Below are 25,753 nucleotides of genomic sequence, written 5' to 3' on the forward strand. Positions count from 1 at the left end.
TGATAGAAAATAATATTCTCAGCAATCCTCTCCTATAACCATTTTATCAGACCTCGTCAAGGGAAAGAGATGGGATGTACCAGAAAGATGTTCATATTGAGTCTCTTATACCAGGGACAGAGGCCTCGGGTAAGCTATGAATACAGCTATGTAATGATCCTTTGCTTTGAATTGAAGAGAATGAGCCTCCAGATTGACTTGCACCTCCAAGACCGTGCTTTCTAATCAATGTAAAATACCTAATTTATTTGAATTATAACTATGCTATACACTTCGCGGACATTTTTTTGCCGATGTATGATACGATGTGTATGATGTGTGTGGACTGTGAAGCACTGGCAGTGTCCGTGGAGAAAATGTATAAAATGTAACGTTTTTGAAATGGATGCATCTGACTGGTTGCATTTGAATTGAGGCGCGTAATAAATAATGATACTGTTCTGTGAGGATGTGCAGTTTTCTCTTTTTTTCCCCATCCCATCGAGACCGCTATGTCCGAGACCAAGACAAGACCGAGACCAAATAGAGTCGAGACCAAGACAAGACCGAGACCAAATAGAGTCGAGACCAAGACAAGACCGAGACCACAAAAAATTGGTCTCGAGACCGGTCTCGAGACCAAGACCGGTCTCGAGAACTACAACACTAGTGTTTAGGTATAGACTGGGTTATTTCTGCAAAAAAACAGCATATTTTTTGAACATATATATCACCATATTTTTATCTGTACCAAAAAGCTCCAAAAACATCACTTACCTTCCTGGTTCATGCACCAGACTGCACCCTCTGATAGCTCCGAAACCAACTTGTAAAACAAGCAGGCAAAAAGAAATGTGCTTTCTCTCCCAAAAGCAAATTTCAGTGTAACGTGTGTATTCTTCACTGTTCTCCAGTTCATGTTCTTCGAATTTCAACACGCTTATCATTTCTGATATGTCTCTGAAGTAGGTAACTGATTAAATATTATTAAATCTTTTATTATGAATGAAGGACCAGTAATCTTTATATATTTTACTTGCCTAACACAGCTTGATTTGCCGTTTTCAGTTGACAATTCTGTATCACTGACAGCAAAGCAGCTACCCTAATGGCAAGATATTTTTACACAAACGAAGAACATGCCGGAAGACATCGCATGCCTGCAGTCCTACATGGTAGGGATGGCATTCTTCCTATAGTGAGTAATTCTGTCAGAAGAATCCAGATGATCAGCTTTCTGTAACTGATGCCCTTCCAATCACTGAGTAACTGTTGTGTTTCACACCTAGACAAAAAAAAAAATTAATAGAAAAACAAGAATGAATTCAATATTGAGATATCAAATCTTTCCTTTGAATGTGTCCTCCTGCCGGAGGCCTTTAAGCAATGGCTCACATCTATCAGCTAAAGAGCAGAACGTCATATTTGAAGTGCAGGAACCAAAGCTGCGGGCAGGATTCATGTGAGGCCTCGCTGGAACACGGTGTGGCCTGACTCTGATCTGCTTGAACATGCTCTGAATGCTACCCACCCAGAACGATTTCCAAGCATTTTGTGTCTTTCTGGCTGCTTGCTCCTGGTGAGGCATTTTTATAAATGCTGCAATCTTTCTCAAGCATTTTGCTTATTCTCTCTGAACCTCAGAAGTGCCTGTACTAGACATTTCTGCTTCGTAACTGAATTACATTCCGTTTCAGTGTCTTTCTGGTGCATTTATTAAAAGCAACTTGCAGCTCTACAAATTTACGTATACTTTTGGATATTTTATTGGAGTAATTTAATTCAGATTCCCTTCTGGGACTTGAAGCAGAAAGGTCCAGCCTCTGTTTCAGGGCCCAATGCCCCTGGCCCTTCCAGCCCCTCATGTCATTTCTGAGATTCCTAAGGTCCCGGTTTCCCGCATTATAGTTAGGGTCGGGTTAGGGTCAGAATTCAGTTTAGACTCCATGACCCCAAGTGTGACCTAATAGAACCTGTCACAAGTCCCCCAAATATATCATAGTGAGACAGCATTGCCTGAGGAAACATAATGGCCTTGGGGCCAGAGAGCCCTAGGAGGATAAGACACTGGGAAAATAGGGCCTGAGGAGACAGATACACTCCCAATAGACAAACCCTCACATCAGTCCTAATGCTAAAGTCAGCCATGACCCTAACCATACTTCCAACCCTATCCATTCACCTAATTCTAATACTAAACCCAACACATAATCCCAGATCCAACCCTAATGTCAATCATAATTAAAACCGGAGCTCTAAACCCAACTCTAATCCTAGGGTTAGATAGTATTATTAGATGTACTAAATATTAAATATCCAATAAAGAACACAACCCTAAAACAGGCCGTAAGCCCAAAGCCAAAATGAACCCTATCCAGATCCATAACCCTACTGCCAACCCAAACACTTGCCCTGACCTTAATGTCAGTCCTAACCCTAGCTGGTGTTTAAACCTTAGTTCCAACCCTAACCAAAAATCTAATATTAACAATAAAATCCAACCCTAATCCAAATAACAACCTTAACCCCAAGTGAAATTCTAATTCTAACCATTCCGCTAACATTTATTCATTTATCTGATGCTTTTATCCAGAGCGACCTACAATAAGGAGTTACAATTTATGTGTGGAATTTGAACCTATGACCTTTACATCATTAGCATAAAGCCATGCTTGTTGTACAATCCAATGATATCATCAGTACTAAACCTAATCCTAGTCCTAACTATACTGTTTATCCTAATCCCAACCCTAACCCTAATCACAATCTTAATCCTAATTTTAATATTCAACCCAACCTACATCTAATGTGAATCATGATGCAGAGTCCAGTCCTCACCCCAATGCCATGCTCCGAGGATTAGGTTAGACCTCATGACCCCCTTTGTGACCTACGAGACCATGTGACAATACCCATATACATCATATTGAGGGAACATACAGGCCTGCGAACACAGATATGCTTCCCACTACCTGCTCACCTGTGCAAGATCAACGCATCACAGGGGAGTGTGGGGGTGTTGTATGGCCCAGTCTGTTAGGATGCTGTGTGTGTGCTTTGAAGGTTGCCGATGAGTGATCACTGCGGGGCCCCAGAGCAAGGCCCCTACGCCTCAGTGGCCCCTGGGACTGCTCCGGTTAGACACCCAGCCATGTAAATGGGGAGAGCATCATCAGCTATGTAACTAAATGTATATTTAATTGATGAATTGATAATGGACTGCAAAGTCATCCATAAGTCAAAGAAAATAAATAGAGTTTGAAATGCTGTGTATCTAAATCAAACATGAGGCACAGGGTAGTGAAAGCCCACCCTAGCGGACTAAAGGACACTTTTTACCCCAATTCTGCAACAAGGCTTTACTGGGTTCTGAATCCCCCATGCACCCCAACATTCTGTTTATTACATTGGGAATTTTGCACATATTTATTTCGTACATATTCATTTCCACATCCCATATCTTGTGTTTTTTTTTTTCACTTCACAAGGAGTTGTCAACTGAATCTTGTTGTGCTGACATACACTATGACAACAATAAAGAATTGAAAATTGAATATTGAAATTGAATTTCCAGTGTTTCTGTAAAGATTGACACAGATTTTCCAGTAACTGGTCCCTGAAAAATCTGCCCAAAGACTAAACAAGCTGAGGTTCCCCCTGCAGACACAGACTGCATTAGCATTAGCATTAGCAGCATTACCACTTCTAACAATAACCTGCACGAACAAACTGCTCAGAGACAAAAGGCAAACAGAAAACAATAGAGCAGCGCCAATTAGCTAATGATGATTTATCTCAACAGCAAGTAACTATTATTTTAAACAAAAATAAAATGCCATGGGTGGCTAAGTTGTATTATTATACATATACTGGACAAATTTCCCAGCAGGGACGTAGTTAGAGATGAATGGATAGGGGGGCTGAGTCTTTACTGGGGAGGCTGATGGAAAACTATTCATGAGTTAAGCCAATAAATACACATTTATGGGGGGGGGGTTAACGACCCTCCTGTTTCCCAGTACTTCATATATGAATAATGGTAATTTTAACAACTGTTAAACTTTGTGTCTAATATCAAACCAAAAATAACTACTTATTCAATAATTTGATTTTGTAAGTATTATTGTAGGCAGAAAGAACTTAATTTAATATGAGTTTCCAAATATATTATTTGTTAATTAACTTCAGTCAATCAAGCCAAAAAGGTCTAAAATGCAGTCAGTAGACTCGGGTTGGTTGTTGATGCTACTTTGTTCTTTTGTTAACCCCGACTGTAGGCAAAGACTTTATAGACCACTGGATGAAATCATCACCATAGAGTAATGACAGTGTAATGTCTTTGTATCCATGTTTTGACTGATTTCTAGGCTGCAGAAAAAAATCTGGGGTGAGTAAAGCTGTCTATGCTCCTTTTGATGACTTTTGATGACTTCATCGCTCAAGCAGAATGGTTCCGAGGACAGTCTCTCCACTGAATTGATAATGACCATGTCATCCCCATAAAAGGACTTTAACTCTGTTGTTCAGGCCTACAGCTACACACAGCTGCACTGGGATTTCAGTATGAGACACCCCCCTTTGTTTGTTTACACTGATGAAGAATCTGCACTTTTATTTTGGGGGAAAAAAACAGATTAAAATCAGCATCTGCAAGTCTTTTTTCTGTGTTTGCACTGAGCTATTCTGGGATTTAAAAATGTGCTAAGTCAGCTGGCTATAACTCAGGAGAGGTGCAGAGAAGATGGCTCCACAGACAAGGTGTGATAAGATCGATGAGAAACTCCATTAAGGAGTTCCAAACATGATACTCAAGAGCTGTGGCTATCGAGTTAGAGAAACTGTATTTTGTTGCCCCCTAAGTCTGCAATATATATCCTTTTCCCAGTGTTTTGCTGGCTTGCCACACAATCGCTCTTTTCTCCGTCCCTTCTTTTCGAAAATAGTAGGGAAGAGAGAACATCATTTTGTCTCGTGCAGAATCTCCGGGGGAAATATCATCTTACATGTGTGACTCATCACACTTCCCGGTGACTGGCCGCTTTCAATTCCCACTGCAGAGAGAAGAGGCTTTTGCTCGGAGAGCCGCTCGAAACTTCTTCATTCATTCTGGCTGCTGACGTATCTCGGGCTCTCGGAGAGCGAGGACCCAGCTTGTGGTTCATGAAAACCTGAAACCAACAGTAGCTTTGTTCCTTTTTGTTCCCAGCAAAGCCAGCAACATCACCAGCTCGTGGAGAAAATGCCAAACATCACTCAGCTAATTTTCTGGCCACATTATGACCAGCTTCAGTCTATTGATGCCAACAAAAAGCTTCATTCGCAAGGTATGTACACTTTGTAGATGCATTAATTTTCTATCACTACACTAGATGCTAGAAAATTTGGTTAATTTAATATTTGTGCCTTCTGCTGCTGGAACTATGACTCTGAGAATGACAGCGTTTGAGGAATCAAAATTGATGCAAGGCTTTTGCCCGAATGGAAAGTGGAAACAGAACTGGTCTGACATATTTAAGTGCATGTAAATAGTTATGTTTAATATGCATAGCTATTATTACAATTGTCAAGCTGTTAGTTACGTGCTTTATGTGTGTTTCATTTAGGTATTATGGAGCTACTGGAAATCTCCATATGTAGATGATTGGTTTCTGATAAAGGACCATTGACTGGTATTGGAATTAAGATGATGTCATATTTGGAAATGGTAGATTTATGTGGCTATATGTTTAGGATATTTAAAAGTGAACCATCTGGTTTAATTGTTTATAACAGAGTTTTTATTCCAATATGATTTTGAAACAATATGGAACAATAAGGTCCATCCAACGATCATCCAATTACTCAGTACGGGGTAACAGAGAACATAAGGCAGGGGATCACCCTGCAGAGGATGCCTGACTGCTCTCTGCACACTCACAGAGGGACAAATCACAGGGCACTTAGATGAGTGACCTCATCTCATTGCATGTCTCTGGACTGTCAGAGGAAGCTGGGAACTCTGACACAGCATGGGAAGGACATACAAACTCCACACACAGAAGAGAAGCGGGATTGAAGCTCGTCCCAGGAGGCGTGAGGGAACACACTGAGCCACCTATGCTGGGCTTGGGACATGCTTGGGAGTGCAGGTAGGTCAGACTGCATTAAAATCAATACTTAAGTGTAATGCACACATAGAACATAATTAAGCAGATTAATCAGTTGAGGAATGCTTAAAAATGTGAACATTAACAAATAATCAACCAAACAAGGAAAAATATAAGAAAAAGTATCGTTTAATATTTTGAGCTACGAGTGATTAGTTTTAACTTCATAACATGCATGTTATGCTGTAATTAGAGACCTGGCCCTTTATCAGGACATTACTCACTGCTACTGTACCCATGAGCTGAGTGTTTACCTGAATAGTTTCAGTGGGTGTGAAATTACTGTCTATAATGAAGAAGTGCTGGCTTAGCAAAAAATCTTTCAAATGAAATAGAGTAACTAACCGTATTGGGGGTGTTACCTACAACCCCCATAAAAGTGCAGCTTAGTGAGTCTGCATTGTGAATCTTTGAAATATGTTCTTTCAAATTCATATGTCAATTTATTCATTTTAAGAAATTCAAGATGCTGATTTCATTACCTACAGCTCATGTTTTACAATATGAAATAAATACCATATTTAGTTTTAACGTGTAATACAATGTCCTAAAGATTTGCACATACCTCGCAAAACTCTTAATCCAACTACTACTGTAAGCAGTGGTTATCTAGATTCCTGCAGCTCTGTCCCAGTCAAATTTTATATTTACATTTATTTAATTAGTAAGCAACATATAACTGAGAGAGATAATACATCATTGGCCTGCATGTGTCAGGTAACCAGCTTAGGTACTTTGACACATCAAACAACCTGCAAAAATGTCTGAAATGACACTCTTATCTGTATGTAAATCAAATCCCCCTTTTCCTGGACATCCAAACAGTAGCTTCAAGAAAAGGGACCAAAGGGTTCACATTCAAAACAACCTTTGGCCACATTTTAGGCCTGAACTTCTGGTCTTGCGTGACATTTAAGTGGCAGCCCTGTATGTGAATTGACTGATTATCTGTATCGATGCGCTTCTCTTCTTGCTTATTAGTTGCACTGACCTGTACGTTGCTTTGGAGAATTTACATAGTAAACAAATGTAAATTCATTCAACTCTTCGAAGTGCTTTAATTTTCATATTTGGTGTCTTACTATACATATCCAGGGACTTCACAGGAGAATTGAAGGACCAGATGTGGACTCAGATTCCATGCTAGATTGTTTACTTGCTTGTGATCAGAAGGTTGCTAGTTCAAGTCCCATGGCTGGCAGAGTAATGTCACAGTTGGGCCCTTGAGCAAGACCCTTAACCCAGATTGCTGCGGTGGTGTGTTATTGGGAACATGATGGGACAGGCAAAAAGGACAGTCTCTGTATAGCGATGAATAAAGTATTTATATTCCAGTTTATGTCGCTGAATTCACAATGTGGCCTACAGCAAATCTCACCTGTGCCCAAACCTGTATATTCATCCACACTGTTGGAGAACATGGGAATATCACTAAAGTAGTGTTTCCCATCCGGGTCCTTGGGGGGCCCCAAATAGTCCACATTTATGCTCCCTGCCAGACAAACCACAGAGCAACAACATGGATTGTCTGCAGATTCCCGAAGACTGGAAGGTAATAGGATCCCTGAGCCTATCTGCACACCAATCATGACAGAGGCAAAGAAAAAGCAGCCCACATCTGTCAATCTAAATTAACAGCATCTTTAGATCTGTGGCATCAATCTCACTCTCTGTCACTGCATAAAAATACATAACTATTTATGATATAAGACTGTACTCATGTCAGGCTTGCATTTATACTTTGTATGATGTGCTTGGTCTTTTGTGAGCAGTTGCATGCCTTTTATTGACTTCATATGTCTGCATTAAGATTTTTTTTCAATTATCCACTTTTTTCAAAGACGCATGGAAACCTTTCAGTGCATGGCTTAAAAAGTTATTGGCCAATTAAGCGATTGGTCAATCATAAGACCTGATGGAATGATAACTTAATACACAATAGGTGTGATTCATCCTGTGTGTGCACATACTTAGAATGCCCTAAAGATCAATAGAAGAGCGAAGACTAAAAAACAGTATTTAAACAGTCAACACAGAAGTGTTGCCCTGGGCATTAATTCAGTTCAATAGGGGGCAATATTGGTTCACACTTCCTGGGCTGGGGGTTTGATTCCTGCCTCTGCTTTGTATATGAAGCTTTCATTCTCCCCCTGTACTGCACAGGTTTCCTCTCACAGTCCTATGAAATACAGTTAGATGAACATGAGTCTGTAAATTGCATTTACTGTGTGTGCCCTGTGTCGGCAGCCTTCTTTTACGTGTTTCCTGGGATAGACTCCAGCCAGATCTAATGGGGGGGGGGCACCCTGTTGCCAATCAACCTGCTGGCACTGACCCCTCCCCCCCTCCCCCACCCCTTGGTAATTTTTTCACCCCTGGCCAACCCCATAGACATTACTGCCCCCTGACAGTTACCACAATCATAAATTTCAGCTGCCTCCTGCTCTCCCTCCCCCTTAACTCAGGAATAGATAAATGGCTGGAAGATGGATTGAGAGAATATAAGGCAAGTGGGATGTTCCGTTTAGTATGCGAGCATTCTGGACAGCCTGTTCTCTCTCCTTTAGCATCCTCTGTGGAGGTGGCAGACATGTTCATCCTGAAATGGACTTTGAAAATGCGTTAGCTGAATGTTGTAATATTTCCTTTGAATTCAATTTAATTTCAAGAGGCTTCCATCCTTCCATCCACTTTCTGAAACCGCTTGTCCTGTTCAGGGTCGCAGGGGGTCCGAAGCCTATGGGCACAAGGCAGGAAACAACCCAGGATGGGGTGCCAACCCATCACAGGGCACATTCACACACCATTCACTCACACTACATCCACTCACACACTCACACACCATTCACTCACACTACATCCACTCACACACCATTCACTCACACTACATCCACTCACACACTCACACACCATTCACTCACACTACATCCACTCACACACCATTCACTCACACTATATCCACTCACACTACATCCACTCACACACTCACACACCACTCACTCACACACCATTCACTCACACTACATTCACTCACACACCATTCACTCACACTACATCCACTCACACACTCACACACCATTCACTCACACTACATCCACTCACACACCATTCACTCACACTATATCCACTCACACTACATCCACTCACACACCACTCACTCACACACCATTCACTCACACTACATTCACTCACACACCACTCACACACCCACACACCATTCACTCACACACCACTCACTCACACACCCACACATCATTCACTCACACACCATTCACCCACACACCATTCACTCACACACCCACACACCATTCACTCACACACCACTCACTCACACACCATTCACTCACACTACATCCACTCACACTACATCCACTCACACTACATTCACTCACACACCATTCACTCACACTACATTCACTCACACACCACTCATTCACACACCATTCACTCACACACCACTCACTCACTCACACTACATTCATTCACACTACATTCACTCAAACACTCACACACCACTCACTCACACTACATCCACTCACACACCACTCACTGACACACCCACACAGCAGTCACTCACACACCATTCACTTACACACTCACACCTGCGGGCAGTTTTCAGCCTCTGCATGCTTTTGGACTGTGAGGGGAAAATGGAGTACCCAAAGGAAACCCCACAATGACCTGGGGAGAACATGCCAATTTCATACACGTGGTTCTAACCAAGGTCAGGTTTCCATGAATTCAGTTTAATTATTTTTAGAGCATGTATTCAAGATTCATAAATACAAATAATATCTGGCACTAATCTCACTCTATACAAACCAGAATTGGAGTTTGGCGCTAAATATGATACATGCATAGCTTATTACAAAGCCTCCGTTCACACACTATAAGCAATTGACCTAACTGCAGGACTGTGAGAGGAAATAGGATAATCCAGATGGAACCCAGCAAAGAGGTGTGATTCGAGCTGCCAACCTTAGAAATGAGGCAATAGTGATACCCACTGAAGAAGAGCTGTGCCTTCTAACCATAACCACTATCTAAGCTGCATAAACATTGCAGGTTGCATTATACCTTTGTAATGCAAAGCTACATTAAGCAATGCGTGCTTGTCACTGCCACGCATGTAAAACTGCCTATGATCCGAATAACTCTCAATTAAAACCTCAGAGAAAGTTTGTCGCTGCAAACCGCAAACTAATTTGCAATGAAACACATTCTCAAACCTGATGATGATGATGTTGCTTTAAAATATGATAGAAAAAAATAATATGTCCAATGCCATTGGACAGAGGGAGTGCCGTTCGCCTTCCTATTGGCGGGCTGTTGCAGTGCGCAATTCGATGACGTCTTTCATTAAACTCTCCACTTACCGTGCGAGGGTGCGAACAAAGTCTTTCAGTTAGGAACCTTTTGCGATTAGGCTGTGGTCGGTCCCCCCCCCCCTTTTTTTTTGTATTTGCGTGTTTTCAGATTTTTTCCAGCTTACTCCCCTTTCTCAATAAGTATTTTAGGAAAGCGACTCAGCGGGGGCTTAGCTACTGTATTCTCATAGGTAGCTATCTTAACGAAGTCACAGCTGCTGACCTGCCTGCAGTCAAGCTGCACCGGTAGCTCGCCGAAATAGTTTGCGCTGCCGTTTTCTTACTTGGAAAAGAAAATCTCTGCTACCTCAGGTTCTTCTGAAACTCAAGTGACATCTTGATCGTCCGACTGGTCGGCAGGACGCACTTGGGGGGGGGCTTTCTTTTTTGTTGCTGATAGCACCGTTTTCTTTTTTATACTTTAGAGAGGAAACGGATACAGTTTTCATAGCTCGCTGACTGTGTGCACTTTGCGTGCAGCGAGCTGGGGTTTTGAGTATTCAGATCTCGCAGAAGTCGAGGCACAGAGTCGGCTAAAACCAGCAGATCAATGTCCAGGGGTACAGGTGAGTGATTTTGTTTTGTATCGAGTAACGTGCAGTATCTGAAGGTGCATGATCGTACGCCCAGCTGTAAACTTGCAGTGCATTAACGTTTGCAGCTAGCTTAGATCGCATGAAACGAAGGTGGTTTCACATTCTGACTTGGCTAACGTGTGTGCAATCCTGATTTAGAGCCCGTCCCATACTTGGCTGTGGTTACCGAAGGTGTCGCCCCTTCCACGATTTCCTGTTGACGAATTTAGCTATACTCTTCCAGTAAGTGTAGCACTAATCTGGAAGCGCAACTGAATGGTTTCGTATTTGTTTACCTTTGGAGGCGCTGGTTTAGGGGGTTATAGTATGCGATGCGTTGGACTGTGATAGATGAACGCTGCCGGGCCGGAACACTGGTGCGATCTTATTGATATACTTATTGAGAACAACCTTAGGGACACAATGTTTTGTAAGTCGGCGTGCATTGGTAGTTACTTAGGTGAACGCACCTTGTTTGGTGGACGGGATCATGAGCACATCTGGGGCGCCAAATGAATGGATCGGCGAGGCACGCGAGGCGATGGGCCAGCGCGAGTCGCTGGGCTACCGTCACGTGATGCGTGCCTTAGTATTTATAGACTTTATTTCCTAGCAGCATCTGGTTATTGCCCGTGTGCATTTCGTTCGAGATGATTGCCTTCCTGCACATGGGCAGGCCGAGCAAATCGCGCGTCTGTGTGCATCGGACATTTAAATAAAATAAAATGTGGTTACTTGGTGACATGTGCGGCTCGCAGAGGGATACTCGGTCCTCGTGGTTCTCGCTGGGCTTGCATCGCCGGAGATGGCTGCAAGATGATGGTCACTGTCGGTTCGGTTAAATAAAGGTGTACTTATGTGTTACTCCTTCACATGATGGGTTTGGCGAATAATCTTGCTGCTTCCTCGGAATGGTAATGCTGACTCATTGCAAACTCAGATCTTGTGTTAAGTCACAGGAGCGAGTTTTTTTTCTGTGTGGGAGGAAGGAGGAAAGGCAAAGTATGTGAAACGGAATTTCGCCTCCCAGTGTTGGAGGAATATTACATGAATTTATTCCATATACTGTCCTGATTTGGTTTTTGGTAATACACAAATACAGATATATTTGCGGCTGATTTTTCTTTCTTTCATGGCTCATGAATTTTTGGAGTCTTAAAACTGCCAGTGTGGCTGCAGATTTGTACTGTTCAGCTTGGCTTCCTTGGGATGCACATTGAATTATGTTTAATATGCTTGATAATCTGGTGAAAATGCTCAGTTTACCCAGAGTAATTTGCAGGGGCTCATAGGACAAGTTGCATGACAATCAAACAAGAACACAGCACTGAAAACAGTAAAGGAAATACCATATTGTTACCCCCCCTGGGGGCATGATGACTGAGGAGAAGTTTAAGGGTAATATTTAGAGAAGTATTTTAAAAATGGCATGTTCAACAGATCGCGCGCGTAGCAGCACAGTTAACAGTTCTGCAGTCAAGTATTGATCACTGAATTAAAATAAATAACTTTGCTGTGGGATTTGTCGGACTGGCAAGCATTGCAAGCTTGGGCTTTGGAGTGCAACTGGTGACAGTTTCAAGAGTGCAGCAGACAGGCCATTCCTTCTGGTAGACAGCATGGATCAGCACCCATTAGTGGGAGGTCTGGGAAGGGATGACGGACATGTAGGCAATGGGGAAGTACAGATTCAGCAGCCTCTTCTGATGTGTGGTGATGGTGCTCGTCACAGACTGGTTCAGCTTGTTTCTGATTCTCGGTGTGACTGCCATTCTCATCTCCCCAGTACACGTACCTCCTGTGGAACACACAAGTGTCTGTACCATGTGGACTCGTGTATAGAATGACACTAATGCTATTTTATACTTTCGTTTGCTTGGTTTTTGTGGTGAATGCAGGCGACTCGTCTGTGGGAGTTCGCACGTCTCATGTTATGACACGGTCGTCCTACGCCTACAGAATCCTTCAGGTCATTTTTTCCAACTGGTTAGAGAATTAAGAGTTTTAATGGATTTAAATAGCCGTTTGCATGAGACCTTTTCTCCTTTATTGGTGACGCTTGATGTAATGGTTTGACGAAACAGTAAGTGACTAATGCTCATGCTGCTGTGGTGGCTTGAGGTTTCTTTAGCCGAATTGTTTAAAGAAAGTGTAAGATCCAATCTCGTGTTTGTGCCATTGTTCGTGAAGTGATGTCAGAGTCCTCCTCTGATAGATCAGGGTCTGTGCAAAGCGTAATGTTTGTTTTTATTTTTAAATTTTCGCCTGGGCGGGGCTATGCATTTCTGTGTGTTGATTCTTTGATAAAACATGTTCTTAAATTCAAGGGGAGCCGGGACTTTGCGGAAATGCAGGTGGTGCTGATTGATGATGTAACCCCTCCCCAACACACGCGCACACACACACACACACACACACAGTGGACCATTACCTGGTGTTGGGCGTGTTCCATAACATGGATTTAAGTGAGCCACCAGTTATCTAATCCCAGCAGCTGAAAGAAAAGGCAGTGGGGAGATTACCCCCCAGCATCAGAGCAGGAGGAGACACAGCGTGTGTGTCTCGTACACCCAACTCCCCACCCCCCCCCCCCCCCCCCCCCGCCCCACACCCCCTGCAACAGATGGCGCATTATGGAAGAGAGAGCTCTCGGTTGTAAAAATTCATTAATGCATACACACGTCACAGAGCAGGTCAACGAGGGAAAGGATAGAACAATTACCTACCAGTGACGTGTGCTTTTTGTCTGCCTTGGGTTGGGGGGGGGGGATGCTAAGAAAAGAAATAATAGTGACAATTGGAAGGTGGTCAGCTGCTGTCTTTCTGCTGCTCTGGGGGTCAGAGAGACAGATTCAGGGAATGACTTACTTGCTGTTTTTGTTACTGTCTGTTATTGTGTCTGGGTGATGGAAGCGTGTTAGATTGCATTTGCATTAAAACAAAGATTAATTCAGATATCTTAAAAGCTTCATTACAAATGATTGCATGTAATTTAAATGTAATTTTGTACTCAAAGCAGGCTCCATGCTTACCTTGTATACAGGGAGCTGCATGATTAGATTAACAAGACGGTGATTCAGGAGCCGCCGTCACGTATGTTGCGGATTTTTTCTTGCACCCGTCCCTTTACCTCTCGCCCGGCGCGGTCCCCGCCAGATGCCTGCCTTCCGGATGCTCTCATCCGAAGACTCTCACTCTGGCTTCCAATCATTCCAGCTGGTTGTCTTGGATGTTTGCCGAAGGGTACATGATGGCCTGGACCGTCTCCCGGGACGGGAGCTCTGCGAGGCTCACCGGCATCCGGTAGTGGGGGAGCGTGTGCCCCCTCTCCTGCCTGTACGACGGAGGGCTGGGCAGACGGATGCCCAGACAGCCGGGAACAGGCGGACTACCCGGAACGGGCCGTCCACGAATCGCAGTCACAGGTCCATGAGTCATAGGTTGAGAAACCCAGCCGATACGTCTAAAGTAAACAGGAGCAGGTATCTGCACTTCCTGTCTGCTCCACGCACACCCCCTTTATTATATCGCTGAGTCCCCCGATTGGACGGCTGCCCGTGGTCATAGCAACCAAATCAGATGGCAGTATATAAAAGCAGAGCCGGGATTGCGTGACTGAGCAGTTGTTTGCATGAGTGTGGGAGTCGGAGGTCCACGCCCCCGTGTGGCTGAGGCCTGGGGGGGGGTGGAAATAAAGAGGAAAAATAAAAGAATGATGTCAGGGAACCAGGGGAAAACAATTCTGGTGACACTAGATATCGAAACTGTGTTTATTTTTTAATAACGTTCCATTTAATAGTCATGTTGGGGTTTTCAAATGAGAAGTGTGTCGGTTGCTGCATGAGTCCGATCCTCATCGGGAGAGGATGCCCGAACGTGAAAACCCGTCTCGGCGGCACATGCAGGAACGATGCCCGCCATACGAAGCCCGCTGGCCACTTGGCTTTCACGGAGTTCACAGCACTGGGTTAATTGGGCTATTAAGCAGCGTCGGCCTGTAGGTTCAACCCCCCCCCAGAGATCCATCTAACAGTCACCAGAATGTCGTCGGCACATCTGGACCTCTGTCTGACTTGCGTAATAACAAAGGTTTGAAAATGCCAGGAGCAGAGGTCATGAGAGGTGGAGGGCAGCCGCGTCCTGCCCAGCATGCAGTCGCTGCTAATGGGACAGAGTGAACCTCTCTGATTTGCTCTAGTCTGTTGTGATCACAGGCTGCTTTTTTTGTCCGTCCGTTGCTGTCTGCATTAAGAATCCATTCTTGGTACGTTAATTTCTATGAATGGTAATTACTTAATTTTTGTTTCCCTTGGGGTTCTCTGTCTCTGGACCATAAGCTTGGAGCTGGGTTTTCGGGGAGGTTCCCGTTTTTCTGCTGAGGTCAGCATGGCTTCATGTGGCTCACGAGCGTGTTGGGGGGAGGGGGGTGGTACGGGTGGGCATCGGGGGGCTTGCGTCGGGCCGGTCGGGCACACGTGACCCCCAGCACTGCCGGACTTGCTGATAACAGGCTGAGGGCTTTTTTTTGGGCTTGAGTCACACTTATTTAAAGGGCAGTCAGTGTCAGTGTCCGTGAGCTGAGCCACTGCAGCCGTGTCATCAGACAACCCTCTTTGTGCGTTATCGGGGGGGGGGGACAGTGCGCTCCTTGTGCACACGTGTTGACCGTTGGCTGCGTAATGAATGACTGACGCCCGCGTGCCTGAAACCCCCCCACCCCACAGCCCTTCGTCATAGGAGACATACTGATTCTTCAGAAAGCCTTTGAAATAACCTAAACCAAAATGCAAATGAGCTCCAGCGAAAGGAAACCTTTTTTTGAAGTGGTTTTCTTTCCCAGCTTTAGGTTTTGTGAGATGGTTGAGGTTCCCCCCCCGCCCCCCACCCCTGCTACTTTCTTCCTCTGCTTTCTTCCTCTTTCATTAATCCACATCTTTTCCGGCCTCTAAAACTCACAGATACTGTACGAGAGTCACCGCCCTGCACCTTCTGTTACTTCATTTTATTATATGGGCGCGAAAGCTTTGTGTGTTTAAACGATTATTTAATTTTATGCATGCTCTATTTATCTTAAGCACGTTTTAGGCATTTACGTGTTTCGTTAAAATTATTAATTGAAAGAAAAGTGCTTTGGGTGTCTTGAAAAGCAGTATATAAATGCAAAATTCATTCATTGATTCATTCAAAAGTTAGGATCTCTGCTTGCATTTTTGATTTTGAAAGCTGTTCGCGCTTCTGACGGTCTTCCAGGGAAGTCTCCCAGGGACCGTGTTTTTATTTTTACCTCGCCGTGTGGGACTAACTGCGAGCAGGATTTTACAGACTCGTCCGTGGCTCCGGTCCAGCAGGCGGAGGTGAGGATGGGCGGGGGCGGGGGGATGGGGGGGCAGAAAGCGGACGCCACGGTGAGTCACAGGCCGGTACGGCAGGGCCTTGTGCAAGCGGAACCGTCCGCCGAGCAGTTCGCAAATCAGCTGTGTTGCCGGGGCTCAGCTGTTAAATATAGCACCAGGCCGCCTATCCAGCTCATCCCCGCAGCTATATTTAACCGAGGCTTTTAATATAGCGAGTATTAACGGAGGCTTTTGATATACCGAAGGGAGACATTAATATATATGCCGTCGCCTGTGCCCTGATTGCGAAGGGGAAACCGCGTTCCCGTGCTCCGCGGCTCTCTGGCGGCAGCCCCCCAAGCCCAAGCCCAAACCCGAGCAGGCGGACCTGCATCACCACCTTTTCATGCCGTTTCACGCGCTTTGCATCATGACGAATGCAACAACAAATTCCCTGACCTACTTTTTTTGCAACCCGTAGTAATATAATGACTGTGCATTTTCATATGTAACTTTATGAATGATCTTCGCTTCCTTGTATGTCAACTTGCAACTTACAAAAAAAAGTCAATCATAATGGCTGAAGTAATTGAATACTATAGGATCAGGCATCCAGGTACCCTGAGGCATGGTGTTTGGGCTTATGGAGAAATGCTGCTAGTTTGTTATATGTGTATTTACATTTACCCATTTCGGGACAGGCGACTCGAATCCCTTCATTTAGTTTGGAGAGAAACTGCACAGATTCTGTTTTTTGTGAAATAAAAACAAAGTGGCGTAAGTGTGGATGGCCGGTTCTGCCGCGGTGAGCTCTCTCCCATGCCGCTCACCGGGGGCTGCAGGACGGGCAGGAGGGGAAGAGCCCGCGGTGCCCGTTAACGTGGTGCTGTCGGCCGTGTTGACGGCTGGAGGAAACGCAATCGGCGGTCTGGAATGTTTATGGAGGATTAGGGCAATGACAGAAACAATGTTCTGGGCGTGTGAAATCTGTAGAAACCAGAACAGGTGTGTCTCTTGTCCACAGGAGGAAGGTTGTTGTTGGTGGTTTATTATTATTATTATTATTATTATTATTATTTTATCATTATTATTTTATCATTATTATTACTATTATTATTTAAGCATGCATGTAATGAAAGTAATTCCGAGTGAGGTTGAAGTAACCATTTTTATTTTGTAATTCTGCAGTGCAGATCCTTACCTCCTTGTTGTTTTTTTTGGGAAGTTGCATAATGTGTCAGAGGTGAATGAGTTCATGGCACGTACATCACCTAAGGTGTCCTCCAGCAGTGCCAGTCCTTCAGCTTTTAATGCAGGCCTGTTTTTTTCTTTTCTTTCACAAAGGGAAACGGAAAAAACATGGGCTGAAGATCCCAGATGAAGCCTTCAAGCAGAAAGAGTCGAACCCAGTGTGAGTCTGTGGTTTCTCTGCTTATCCTTTCCCTTGTATTGGGTGAATTTGGTGAATCACTTTCCCAATATTCAGTTGATTTTGGTTTCCAAAGAGGACCCAGGGGGTTAGGGTGTCAGGACAGGTGTCACAGCGACGCAAATATGCACATTCTGAGGTACGGTCACCCTCGTTTACTTTTCCGAAGCATCCTTCCCGGTACAGTGTGAGCACCAGTCCCTTTTGGGAGATCCCAATCAGTCTGAACCTGTTGGAAATCTATAACGTTTTTGTGTGTTGATTTTTATCCTGTTCTGTTGGTTGTGTGCAGGCCTCTTCACAACCTGGACTCCAGGACCTTCATCACCATAGGTGACAAGGTGAGTGTGGTGCCCCCTGCTGGCGAGGATGCTGCAGCGGCGTGAAAGGCAGTCAGGGCAGATGAGGTCATATGGCCACTTTGGTCTCAGGCCCCTCCCCCCCGCATCTGCCTCTATGTCAGCACTGGCATAAGGGCTGCTAGGTGGATGTCTGGGGTACTCAGTTACTGCTTTATTTATACATACAGCCCTGACAACGATAGCATTGGCCGGGGGGGAGCAGTACATTCTGAGCTGGCCCCCGTGTCGTGGAAGACCTGCGGGAGGTACTGCTGCGTAGTACCGTCTTTCTGGCATGGCTTGTGATAGCGGCCGTTTCGCCTCACTGCCATTCCGGGTAACGGGTCTGTCTCCCTCCCGCCAGCTGCCCCCCACCCCCTTGGTAACTGCAGCCTGGACATGCTCTGCAGCCCCTCTGCCTTTCCCTGACCTAGGCTTTTCCTCCCGTGGATGCCAGATTCCCGTTTGCCTTTGCCACTGCATTCCACGCTCCGTACGCACCTGTCACTTATGACATCCCCATACTTTCCTGTGCTTATGGCTGCCCCCCCCCCCCAGGGTGGCTGCGTGGGGTGGGGTGGGGTCAGCCAGGTTCTGCGTGCAATGAAGCGTGTGGAATGTTCCCCAGAGAGCACATGCCAGGAAAGCCAATTGGGCACACACACACACACGGGCTGGATGCTTTGTGCCTGTCGTCGCTCCATGTCCGCTCCTGACGTGAGGACGCAGGCTGCCCCCCAGGCCAGGTCTGTTTCACAGGCAGGAGGGCATGATGGGATACGTGAAACAAAGCCATCCGGCGTACCTGCATTCATTCTTATTGTGCAAATGATAAATAAAGCATGATGTAAAAATAATGTTGACTTTCACAAGCACTCTGTAACGCATCACTCCCCCCCCCCCCCCACCAGAACTTCGAGGTGCAGGCCGATGACCTTGTGTCTCTGTCGGAGCTGGGCCGGGGTGCCTACGGCGTGGTGGAAAAGGTGCGGCACGCGCAGAGCGGAACCATCATGGCGGTGAAGGTAAGCGAGGCCGTGTCGCGTTCCACCCTGAAAGTGGCTCCTGTCAGGGTTCATGGGTTTAACCACAGAAAGCTAAATGTCCAAAAGAATACAGTGGTACCTCAGTTCTCAAACTCATTAGAACTCGAATTTCTTAAGTCGAACTAACCAGTTCGGAAAAAAAAAAATTACCTAGAACTCGATCTGAATTTCAGAAGTCAAACCATGAACGCCGACCTAAGATAACTTGTACGTGCGGGGAAATGAGTCACGCGGCACGTCTCTCAGCAGAAACAAAGGGTTAAGCTTCAGTCTCAGCCTCGCGTTCGCTGTGATAGCATCGTGCATGTTTACACTAGCTGAATACATATATTTAGACAGTAAAAATACATTTAGACAATGATAGACAGTAACAATAATTATTATTATATAATAAAATACATTTAAAAATAAAGATTTCCTATTAATTATTTTAATATTAATAACAAACCATTAATATATTTAATAATAATAATATTGTTGTGCCGAGCGGAGACAGAACGGAGACAAAGGCGCAGACATCAGGGTATCGGGGAATACGGGATTTAATTACAGGTAAGGCAGGCAAAACGCAGACGGACAATATAATGACCGGACCGGGGAAACAAACTGAAACGTGGACTAAATACAGAGGACTAATGACAACAACCAGAAACAGCTGATCACACGGGGATTCCACACAGGGATTCCACACAGGGTTAACGAGGGGGCGTGGCAGACGGAAGGAGTGGACGATCGGGGCAGAACACATTGTTTGGATACATTTATTTTCTTACTTTACAAATTACTGTTTTGATAAATGTGCTTAGATGTGTTTAGTACAGTATATGCTTTTCTTGTTTTATCCGGTTCATTTTGTGTTTAAATGCTAAAAAAAAAAAAAACATATTTAGGTGTAATTTTTTGGGGCCGGGAACCAATTAATTGGTTTTCCATTATTTCTTATGGGGAAAATTCGATCACAACTCTAACTTTTTAGGATTCGATCCGGAGTTCTGAATGGATTAAATTCGAGTTCTGAGGTACCACTGTACATGAAAAAATTATGCATTGTGACAGTATTCAAATTTCATTTTAATGATTTTAATTGCATAGCGTAACAGTGAGCGTTAAATCAATGGCCCTCAGCACCAGCCTTTTTGGAAATTAATATTTCATATAGTTCAGACACCAGTATCCTGAATTTGTTAAACATAGACTGGCACTACTAGTAAACATTTTGCTTAACCTGCTAGATGAGCTTGATTTCTGACAACTAATTATCAAATGGTTGTTTGATTAAATTAATTTTTAGCATAATGCTAAAAGCAGTTTTGCCTTAATGTGGTTTTTAATAGTGTAGTATAAGGGAGTTCTCTAACTTCATCATATGCTACATTTAAAATGATGGGGGGGGGGGGGGCGCAGTGGAATTCTCAGAATTATTTGTAGTCTGTCAGCAAGAATTTGGGTAAGAATTTAGACCAACAATGTGAAGCATCAGGTTGGTGCGCAGATTTCTGGCGAATGAAGGTGATGCTGGCTGGATGAGGATGGTGGTGTCGCATGGCATGGTATCAGCATTGTGTGATGTCTGCCCCCTAGAGGATAAGAGCCACGGTGAACAGTCAGGAGCAAAAGAGGCTACTGATGGACCTGGACATCTCCATGCGAACAGTCGACTGCCTCTACACAGTCACCTTCTTTGGGGCCTTATTCAGAGAGGTGAGACTGGGTCCTGCTCTGACATGTGCAACACACACAGTGGGGGACATTCCAGGTTTGTCCTCCTTGCGATGTTCAGGAGAACCATCATGGAGGGACAACCGGGGTAGCACTGGCTGCATCTGGGTCTTAGGGTGTTTTCACATATGGTCCTTTTTGAATGAACCAGACTCAGTCCTCTTATGCCTTGTTTCCACTTTCCATGGAACCGGTGCCGGTGCTGGGCTGGTTCTTGCTTGGTGCCTTTTGAGAACCTGCCCGCATTTCCACCGGTTTCAAAAAAGAATGGAACAGAAATTTTACACAGGCAGAAGTGAAAGTAATGTTCAATCTGTATTTTGTTTGTATTAATTTTGATCTGTTTTGGACCAGAAAAGGGACTTGGTTCTTTTTGAGTTTGCGCTGTGAGTTTGAAAGAGTAGTTAGTTTCTCGTCCAATTCAGCTTGATGTGGCCTCAGTCCTTTCTTTTTTCGAGTGTCCCGGTGCAGTAGCATGTTATCTGTCTACAGCAAGCCTAGAGGTCTAAAATACGGTGGCAAAAGGTGACGCCAACCTGGAGCGCTTTGTGTTCACACTGCACAGGTTAAGCGAACCACAACACGGAATTAAAGTGAACCAAACCAAGACCACCACCTGAGTTGATCCAAGTGCCGTTCATTTCAGAGGGGTCTGAGTTTGGTTGAAGTGTTCACAAAAATGCTGACTAATGCCTCTGAGTCCGTTTTGAGGGCTGAAAGGGACCACGTCTGAAAACACTCTTAGTCTCTGGAAATAAGGGTTCCCTTATGGGTTGGAGCTCTGGCGAAAGTTTTGCATTGACTTTGACGGATCAAGGTCATCACCTGAAATCTGAATACCTTTTGCCTCGCATCTTTGGACACCAGGGGGACGTGTGGATATGCATGGAGCTGATGGACACATCACTGGATAAATTCTACAAAAAAGTGATAGAGAAGGGGAAGAAGATTCCTGAGGATATCCTGGGCAAGATGGCCGTCTCAGTAAGTGTAAAGAGCCTTGGGTAACCTGCTGATTTATGGATACATCTAGGTGTGGAGTCAGTGCACGCACAGCTAAGAGCCTCTTCATGTTTACTAATGTGTATCATTTTAACTGTTTGTACAGACAGTGTTCTCTATATTTACCTTTCAGATCGTCAAAGCCTTAGAGCATTTGCACAGTAAGCTGTCTGTGATCCATAGAGGTAAGTGACCTCTGGTGGTGGTTTGGGGAATGACAGGTGATCAATGACTGGGGAATTGTTTTGTCTGTCTTTAAATGTCAATCCTGTACATTAAATTGCTGAGAATTTCATTATTAAAATGAAGATGTTCCTTGCCTCAGATGTGAAGCCCTCCAATGTGCTGATCAACAAGGAGGGTCACGTGAAGATGTGTGATTTCGGGATTAGCGGGTACCTGGTGGACTCCGTGGCCAAGACGCTGGATGCCGGCTGCAAGCCCTACATGGCGGTGAGTGCGAGACGCGTCCTGGCACACGCCATAGTGCGAGACGTGTCCTGGCACACGCCATAGTGCGAGACACGTCCTGGCACCGCCATCCGCCGGGTCATGGACATCAGCCCCCCTCGGTGATACACTGAGTGGCAGATTATTTATAGGAACCTTGGAGCCACATAAACAGTGTTACATGGGGGTGGGGGGGGCAGCGCGTGAAGCTGACCTTTTGCTGCCCTCCGATCTCCAGCCAGAGAGGATCAACCCAGAGCTGAGCCAGAAGGGGTACAATGTGAAGTCAGACGTGTGGAGTTTGGGGATTACGTTGGTGAGTGATTACAACACACACATACACAGACACACACACACACACACACACAGAGGTAATGGGCCCTGTTTACTGACCGGGACGCAGGGCTTGCTGCCGGGAGGGGGGGTCGTCCTGGCTGACCATGCTTCCTGTGCCTTCAGATCGAGCTGGCCGTCCTGCGCTTCCCCTACGAGTCGTGGGGAACGCCCTTCCAGCAGCTGAAACAGGTGGTGGAGGAGCCATCGCCCCAGCTGCCTGCCGACCGCTTCTCCAGGGAGTTCGTGGACTTCACCAATGGCTGGTGAGCAGATTCCGTCACGTCGCCTGAGTGTGAGGGGGTCGGCTCAGTGCTGTCACAAGTCGCTCGCTTTCAGAGTCCAGTGAATACTATGAAGTGTAAAACATCAAGTTTGACTTTAAATCTCTCTGAAAAATATAGTATTTTGTATAATAGAATATTTATGTATGTATGAAATAAATGCCTTTTTTTTTAGTTTGAAGAAGAATCCTGCAGACAGACTAAACTACCTTGAACTCATGGTAAGCTTGAATGTACACAGGAATATGCATTTTTAAATTAAAATCTCTTGAAAAATGTTGCGTGAGGTTAGGGTTAGGGTTAGGTTTAGGGTTAGGGCCGTTTGGCTGTGGGTCTAACGCTGCTTGTCCCCCATAGGAGCATCTCTTCTTCAAAATTCACGACTCCAAGGAAACAGATGTCGCCTCTTTCGTGAAAGAGATCCTGGACGACGGCCTCAACTGAACCTCTGCTGCTCTTTCTCGTTGAAATGTGCATATTACCCTTCCTCCTTATTTTTTTTTTGTTGGAAAGATGTAATTCTATAGAAAAAAGCCGCAAACGATTAGGAAAGTGTTGAAATGGTCTCAAGGCATTTTACAATATTTACTTATAGACACCAGGACATACGAATACAGTTTAATGTCACGGCAATATTCCTTTTTGGTCTTTTTGTTTTTGTTTACAGTTCAGGCCAACAGAAGGATCTTTTTTCTCTTTTTGTTGTTGTTTTCCCCCCACAAGAATTGCAGTGATGTGGGTCCCTCCCTGTGTTGGCAAAATCGCTCCTTGAGCTATGAGGTAACGCGCCAGAGGCCTCTGCGGCAAAGTCGACTGCATCAGCTGAGCTGCGCAAGCACATCTGCACACACTCACATGCGTGTAAATAAACGCGGTTCCTCTGTGTCCGGCGACCGAGTGCCCTGCAGGGGGCGCCCTTCTGTGTGATCTGGAAGTATTGCATTGAGTGTGTTGTTGAATGTATCCAAGATGTCTGTATAGGGTGGGTGTTTTTCTGAGACTTTAGGTGTTTAATTTATTTGAATTTGTTCTTGTATTTGGGTAAAATGAGGGAAAAGAGCATTATGTTTAAGTTACACAGGGCTATTTTTCTAGGAACTTAAATGTGAGATGTTCTTCATGTAAGCAGATATTCTTTTTCTTCGGTGTGACGTTTTAAGCACTGTGTCACTGCTTGGACTGCTATGGAAAGTGGTGATTGAATAGAAATAGGGAATCTCCAGATTGATTGCTAAGTTAGCACGATACCAAAAAAAATAACCCAATACGGACTCTGTTCCCAGACACCGTGCCTGCAAACAATCTCATAGGAGAGCACATGATAGGTGACCAATTCTAAGCGAATCTTCGCTTAAGTCTTTTTTTTTTTTTTGTGTGGTCTGTAGGGGGCGCTGCTCTTCACGGCATGGTTCAAGGAGCATACGTTTATGGAGGAATACACTAAATCAGTATTTGCATTAGTAGTAACTTTTCGACTTTGCTGACCCTTCTACAGACCCCACCTCATCTCCCTTTTATGATTAAGTCACACAGTCGCAGGCCTGCCTTACTGAAATGGAAATTTAACCTCTGCTTTTATAACCTAGTCCTCCTTCTTGTCCCCTTGATATTCGGCATAATGTTTTTATATATACGTTTTTGGTGGTGTGACATTCCCTTTGGATGTCACGCCGCTAGTCTTCACCATGAATCTTCATGCACAGTAAGGGCCGCTGGAGGCATGCTGCAGCCTCAGATCCGAGGCAGAGGCTCTCTGCCCATGTCTCTGTGGAGGCCTGCCGCATTGCCAAGAAGTTTCACTTTTGCCTTCAGTTTTTTGACCCCTGCCGAGCGTCCCTGAGGTGCTCTGCACAGACGTGCCTTTGTAGGCGCGGTGTTCCTGCTAGGCTCCACAGAAGGGGGTGCCGAGTAGGAGAGAATGGCCTCCCAGAACCACATGTACCTGAACTGCTACCTGACCCGGCCCATCTCAGCCCTGGTGTCGGCATAAACCACTGTCTGTCACGATAATGTGGGAGCTGGGGCCGGACCATACTGGCCATTTGGGGGGGGGGGGGAGCTACTGTAAAGATTAGCTAATTAGATAATGGATTTTAATTAGATAATCTATATATTTATGTACAAAATAAGAAATGACAAATTAATTTCATGGATTTGTCTTAAGTATTGACAAATAAATTGGTTTCGATGGACAATTTTGTTTGTGTTTATTTGCGGAACATGTGTTCCCGCTAATGGAACAGTCTTCCCTTTTAAAAAGCCACTCACGTTGATGGTGAGAAGAGACAAAGGCTGGGTTTATGGGGCTTTGGTGACCGTGGTGCTTGGTGTGTGTGGCTCTTACGCTGCTGAGAGCCCCAGTGATCGCGTTCATGTCATTACGGGAGCATCGGAAGGAAAAGTGTAACATTTGTAAAGTGGTGTATGTGTCCTGGGGAAAGATTTGATCTGGAATGTTAATAACACTCTTAAAATATAATCAGTTTAGTGTCTGGTATAAGAAATAGGGCCAGATGCTTTTTTTTGGCATTTGGGGCAATAAGTTGTGTGAAATTTCAGTCTGTTCCAGACGGATGGATCTGTACCGTGTCGACCGTCCCTCCACATACTGATTTTTAAGACCATTACAATCTCTAACCCCGGTCTCAGTCTGGCTTTCCCCTGTTGTGACAGGATAACCTTGTAACGGGGTGCTTTACATCTGCGCAGACAGGGGAAAAAGATAATGACAGCAGGAACTGAAGGACAG

General features: G+C 44.8%; 1 protein-coding gene across 2 annotated transcripts; it reads left to right on the forward strand.

The window, feature by feature from the left end:
* Positions 1-5,996: 5,996 nt before the first annotated feature.
* LOC111847733 (dual specificity mitogen-activated protein kinase kinase 3) lies at positions 5,997-25,199 on the forward strand. Of its 2 annotated transcripts, none has more exons than XM_023819169.2 (12): positions 5,997-6,107; positions 17,745-17,811; positions 18,122-18,170; positions 19,082-19,195; positions 20,798-20,917; positions 21,803-21,919; positions 22,071-22,122; positions 22,263-22,390; positions 22,626-22,703; positions 22,847-22,986; positions 23,180-23,225; positions 23,362-25,199. In XM_023819169.2, the coding sequence occupies exons 1-12, from the start codon at positions 6,092-6,094 to the stop codon at positions 23,446-23,448; spliced, it is 1,014 nt and encodes a 337-aa protein (XP_023674937.1). In that variant the 5' UTR covers positions 5,997-6,091; the 3' UTR covers positions 23,449-25,199. The 2 variants fall into 2 exon arrangements, with proteins under 2 accessions (XP_023674937.1, XP_023674936.1); XM_023819168.2 differs by lacking the exon at positions 5,997-6,107 and adding an exon at positions 10,478-11,058.
* The last annotated feature ends 554 nt before the right edge of the window (positions 25,200-25,753 follow it).

This window comes from Paramormyrops kingsleyae, chromosome 5 (assembly GCF_048594095.1).
Source record: "Paramormyrops kingsleyae isolate MSU_618 chromosome 5, PKINGS_0.4, whole genome shotgun sequence".
In the NCBI taxonomy this organism is placed as follows: domain Eukaryota; kingdom Metazoa; phylum Chordata; class Actinopteri; order Osteoglossiformes; family Mormyridae; genus Paramormyrops; species Paramormyrops kingsleyae.